Source organism: Callorhinus ursinus, unplaced genomic scaffold (assembly GCF_003265705.2).
Source record: "Callorhinus ursinus isolate GAN/ISIS: 27379988/994484 unplaced genomic scaffold, GSC_fseal_2.0 scaffold12, whole genome shotgun sequence".
Taxonomy (NCBI): Eukaryota; Metazoa; Chordata; class Mammalia; order Carnivora; family Otariidae; genus Callorhinus; species Callorhinus ursinus.
Window position 1 is genome coordinate 79,089,374 of NW_027397074.1, and position 6,000 is coordinate 79,095,373.

Consider the following 6,000-nt stretch of genomic DNA (forward strand, 5'->3'; position numbering starts at 1 on the left):
CCATATGCACATCCCCATACTACCCTGGAGTGAGAGTCCCTTGGCTACTATCCTTAATGTTCCTCAGAGAGCTCATGATTATCCTGATCAGTAATTGTGACCCCTTTGACTATATACAAGATTATCTGCTATAGTTGAAGTAATGAGTAATTGCTTATTCTTTTTTTTTTTTTTTTTTTGCTTACAGATACCTATGAAAATGGAAACTATTTCTTGGCAAACTTTATAGCAACTCAGGTAAGAGTATTTTATTGAATTTTTATAAATCCATTCCCAGTTAGCTACAGATGAAACATTATCAGTTAACTGTATCAAAATAATATCCTACATCTTAATAGGAGGAACTTCCTTCCTTTACACTTATAAATTAGGTCTGTTGACATCAATATCAGGAAGAAACAGTCCTTATTTTGACAATTATCCAGTATACCATCAGTTTTATAAGAAGAAACTTTTAATTCATATAATGCTGGTGAAAAAATGAGTCTTTAAATGTATGACGTTTTCTGGGGATGAGACATCATTTTCTGGCTGATAATATTTTGCAGGATAATGCTAGATCAGTTATCTTTTGCACAACAATGGTGTATAAGAAACAACCTCAAAACTTCAGCAGCTGTAACAATAAATGAATAATTTAAACACTAAATAAATTATTTAGCCTATGAGTTTGTAGTGTTCAGATGGTCTGAGCTGGACTTGGCTGATCTTGGCTGGCTTGCAATCAGTCATGGGACTGTTTGGCTGCTTGGATGACCCTGGCTGTACTCACTCACACACCTGTCAGCTGGCTCCTCAACTATCTAAGAAAAAGAAATATGTTCAATTGGCAGTATGGAAAATCAACAAGATTTTGAGACTGATTGCAAGCAGAATCAAGGGAAAATGAACAAGAGGATATAACTTGAAGTAAATGGCTGTGCTGGAGCTAGCTCTTATTGATTTGGGAAAGCCTACTATTTTGGTTTTATTTTTTTAAAGACTTATTTATTAGAGAGAGAGTGTGAGAAGGCACACACACAGAAGAAGAGGGAGAGGCAGAGGGAGAAGCAGGCTCCCTGCTGAGCAAGGAGACCAATGCAGGGCTCGATCCCGGGACCCAGGGATCATGACCTGAGCTGAAAGCAGACACTTAACGATTGAGCCACCCAGGCTCCCCTGGGAAAGCCTACTCTTAAATTGCCTGGAATTTTGCAAGCCAGTCCTTGTGTTAATATGATCTAAGATTGCTTTATGGACAGCTCTGGGCAGAACCTTTTTTATGACTGTTAGAGGGCAAAAACAGAAGTGGAAATGCTTGAGCACTTTTTAAAAATCTCCAGTTTGCAGCAAGTTGACTAACATCCTATTAGCAAGGGAAAGTCAAGTGGCCAAGCCCAAAGACAAAGGTGGGATAGAATGCCCCATCCAGAGAGGGAGGGCATTGCCAAAATCACATGGAAAAGGACATGAATAGGGAGGAGTGAATAACTGGAGAAAATAAGACAACCAATCTACCAGGCATGTTAAATGACTCCAGAGATAACCTATATCATTCTCATTAGAGTAGGAGGATCATTCTATGTCAAACCTGGAATTTGCTTCTCTATAATTTTGCATTTAAGAAATAGCATAACAGAAATCTATTGTCTTCTCTACATAACAGTGCTTCAGTTATTTGAAGATGTCTGTTATATATACTTTCTGTCTTCTTTCGGAATTATACAACTGCCGGCTAACTTCACACTTCCTCTGTTTTGTGTTTAAACAGATCTGATTGTTCTGCTTGGAACACAGTTAGTCTAGATTCCTCTTAAAACATGGCACCCAGGATTTAAAGAATATCTTAGAGTTGCATTATGCAGTATGATAGCTACTAGCCACATGTGACATTTTTTTTTTTTTTTTGAGAGAGAGAGAGAGAGAGAGCGCATGCACGTTCAAGTGCAAGTGGAGTTGGGGGGAGGGCAGAGGGAGAGAATCTTAAGCAGGCTCCGTACCCAGTGCAGTGTGGAGGCCTGTGTGGGGCTCTATCTCATGACTCTGAGATCATGACCTAAGCTGAAATTATGAGTTGGATGCTTAACTGACTGAGCCACCCAGGGACCCCGTGTGAATTCTGAGCACTGGAAATGTGACTAGCCTAATCTGAAATATTTGAAAGATTGTAAAATACCCCATTAATATTTATATATTGAATACATGTTAAAATAATATTTTGGATATGTTGGGTTAAATAGAATGTATTTTCAAATCAATTTCTCCTGTTTCCTTTTACTTTTAAAAAATGTGGCTATAAGAAGATTTAAAATTACATATGTGGCTTGCCATATACTTCTGTAGGATGGCATGAACTTTATACTGCAGAACAGGCAACCTCAAAACATTAGTGACATAAAACAATAAACAGTTCATTACCTAACTATGACCTCTTTTTGCTATAGTCTATTTTCTTACTGTTATTGACTCACATTGTGTTAATTTTTTAAACACATGTATCACATATTATAAATCTCATGGTCAATTAAAACTTTTAAATTATCCTCATAGATATGATTGTCAGATCATGCTCTCTCCATCCTGCAGCTGCCTTTTTGAAACTAAATGCAAGACTTTGTATACTAATTAAATGTGTAAATTCTCTGTTCTTAATTTAAGAAAAGTTGAATTGAAGACTATATATTTTTCCTCTCAAAATGTTTTTTTAATGAAACTGTTGATTTAGAAGTCCTGGATCTCAGTTCTGGTCATACTAACTAGTTATTTAACCTAGGGAATGCACTTCCCCTGTTTAAGCTGTGTTTATTTATTATAAACCATTACATTTTCCTTAAATACTTCCTAACTCTAAAATTTCATTCTTCTCTTATTCCAAAGAAGTGATAAGTGAATTCTTATTTCTATGCGATATTTGGTGGCATTTCTTTCTAAGGATCAGAGGCTTAACATGAAAGAAAGCTTCTAACTTTCCATGGGGCAATTATCAGTGGTGTGCTGGCTGGTATGGGGTAATAGGAGTGTGGAGTTCATTTGTAGCATTTGCTAATTCCTGTGATGTAAGTACTTCCACCATTTTAGCTAATTTCAAGCTATCACCTGGCTTGCAGAATTTCAGGCAATTTAACAGTAGGCTCTCCCAAATCAATAAGCGCTAGCTTCGGCACACCTATTTACTTGAAGTTATATCCCTTTTTCTTCACTTTCCCTTGATTCTGCTTGTGCAGTCAGTCTCAAAGCTTATTAAATTCTCCATAAAGCCAACTGAACAGATTTCTTTTTTCTTTCTCCTGTTGCCATGAGAGTCAAGGAGTTTATAGTGTCACTCTACTGCAACTATCTCTTTGATTCATTGCATAAAATCTTCCTCATCCTATTTTACATCTTAACCAGTCTTATTTCGTTTACTCAGTGTGAGCTACCATAGCTTTTGCACTCAATGAGCATGATTTTCTTCCACACGACCCTGCCTCCAGCCCCTTCCTCTTTCATTTCACCTTTCTAAATCCATCCACCTTCCAGGCTTCCTAAAGTTCCATGGCCTTCCTAAGTCCTTTTTTGAGCCCCCCCTATTCCGTGGTGATTTCTCCTTTCTCTTACCATCCATAACAAATATTCCCTATGATTTTCATTTAGGCCTTAATCACGTACTACTTCATGACTTAACCTCACATTAGTTTAACCCTTGTGTTGATACTTAAGCAGTTCATGATTTAATCCAGTCCTATATTTATTGCAGACTATCCTTAGTCTTGGGGCCGTTTGCCGGGATTCTTTGTTCATGCTGTGTTAACCCGTACAGAGCTATGCACATAGGCACATCATGATTCCACCCATATCTGTGTCATTTAGCTACTCCCTTTACTCCCAGAGCCTCAATTTCCTCATCTGTAAAACTAAGATAATGATACTTACTTTTCAAAATCCTTGTAAGAATTAGTAACAATATAGATAAAATAACTTTCATTATGTTGGCATTATCAAGTTTATCATAGCAGGTACTCAGGAAGTGTATCTTCATGAAGTGTTTAAGAATAAAACAGCAAACCAGCACAACAATAGTAATTTGAGGTTTCTTAATACTTTAATGTGAAATACAGTCTCTCAACAGATGTATTATGTATTTTTTTCTCTTTAAATGTTCTTTATAGAATCTACTGCAAATCCAGGTCAAACACAATAAGTATTTGAGTGACTTGAATCCACTGAAAGTTGGATATATTAAAATCTGGGGAATAAGCTCTACTTTTGTGACACAAGTCACTTTCACCTATGACAACCAGCAAATCATGGAGATGAATTTCAAGAGTGATCCTTATAATCAGGTATGTCTCAAAGGAATGTTATATCATAAATTAATTTTATTATTCTGCAAAGTTATCACCACTTTTATTTTCATTCTTTTACTTGCTTATATTTGAAAGGTTATAAAGATACATGCAATAGTATGTTCCTGAAAAGTTGGGAGTGTTGAATCCTATTGTAAAATGTGTAGCTTCAGTGGTCTTCCCAATGTAGTCCAGGGATCAATGATCAATGGTCTGGTGAAATCTTTTCCCTGTGTTTCCCAGAAGTGGTTCAGTGTGTTAAGTGAGGTTAGTCTCTCAGGCTAGCATAACAAAACTTATTTGCTTCTGCGGCGGAGGCTAAAATGAAAGTGTGATCCCCTAAACTTGTTGAAGATTTTCTCCCTCCTCCCTGAAATTACTCATGTCCCTGGTCAAACTGATAGATCTTATAGGTTGGTGAAAATTGGCAGTCAACTGTAGTAATCATCAAAATGAATATGTCCCACCTGTGATGCGAGATAAAATTATTTGGTTAACAAAACAGAGTGATAAATAGCAGACCCTACTAGACCTTCTAGCAGGGTCTGCATTTGGAGCCACCTACGTGGAAGACAAATTACCAGTAGAGTTACCAAGAGTAACCACAGAGGGAAGAATATCCCACTTTAGAACACTAGACCTGTCCTAAGTATGATCCAGTGACCTGTAGGGGGTCATTTAGCAAAGTGAAAATGGGTAAGTATAGTTCCTGTCTTCCAAGCAGTGAAAGAGTGCCTGCTCTGCTGATATTTGGATTTTGGAAAATGACCCTCTGAACAATCGGATAGCTTTTCTCTCTCTAGTCCTTTCTAGTTCTCTACTTGAACACATTTTTCCTGGACTATTGAGCTCAAGACCACCCTCTGCAAGTAATTACTTCCAGTTAAGACTGATGCAGAACTTCTTTGTAGGAAACTTTGTAGCATATCAGATGCCTATTATATGCCCCGCACTATACTACACGTTGGGGTTGTTAAAAACATGAAGCCACATCGCCCTGAGGACGGTTAAAATCTAGTGGCAAGGCAAAGAGATTTTTATAAGTATTGGTTATCAATGCTTAATCAAAGCTGCAAATACTTGCAAGCAATGTGGTATGACCTAATGAAGTGGAAAGACACAGATTTCCAGCACAGGGGTCATGCACACAACATATCCCCCTATTTATCTGCCTGGAGTCAGTGACCTGAAAAGGAATCTTTATATCCTTTTACTACTCTCTGGAAAAGAATGAATACAGTGGTTTTTGTTAAATTGTAATTTGAAAATGACTTAAATGTGATGTTTAAGAAGTTCTCAAATACCAACTTTATCTCTTCTTTTCTGGCAGACGCTGACTATTCAACTGACTGACAAGATTATTAGCCTAGAAAAGCTAACTGAGGTTACTTGGATATACGGTGGCCCTATAGTTTCTACTACACCTATGACAAGTACCTTCCCAACAAGTTCTCTACATCCTTCTACAGTTCCTACTAAGGCTACCACTTTTGAGACTGTTATCACTATTTCTGCTTACACTAGTACCACTCTTCCTATTCCAACCACTGCTTTCTCAACAAGCGCTACTGAAGTTACAACTAGTACTACAGGCCGTAATACCACTACACCTTTCCCAACAAGTACTATTGACATTACAACTAGTACTGCTGTTCCTAATACCACTACACCTACCCCCACAAGTACTATTGTTAGT

At 37.5% G+C, this 6,000-nt stretch overlaps 1 protein-coding gene across 1 annotated transcript in view; it reads left to right on the forward strand.

Moving 5' to 3' along the window:
• MGAM2 (maltase-glucoamylase 2 (putative)) overlaps positions 1-6,000 on the forward strand; it is a 93,188-nt gene that overhangs the window by 84,295 nt on the left and 2,893 nt on the right. Inside the window, 3 exon segments of the mRNA XM_073899310.1 lie at positions 188-237; positions 4,128-4,301; positions 5,635-5,999. Of these exon segments, the coding sequence (XP_073755411.1) occupies positions 188-237; positions 4,128-4,301; positions 5,635-5,999 (589 nt within the window).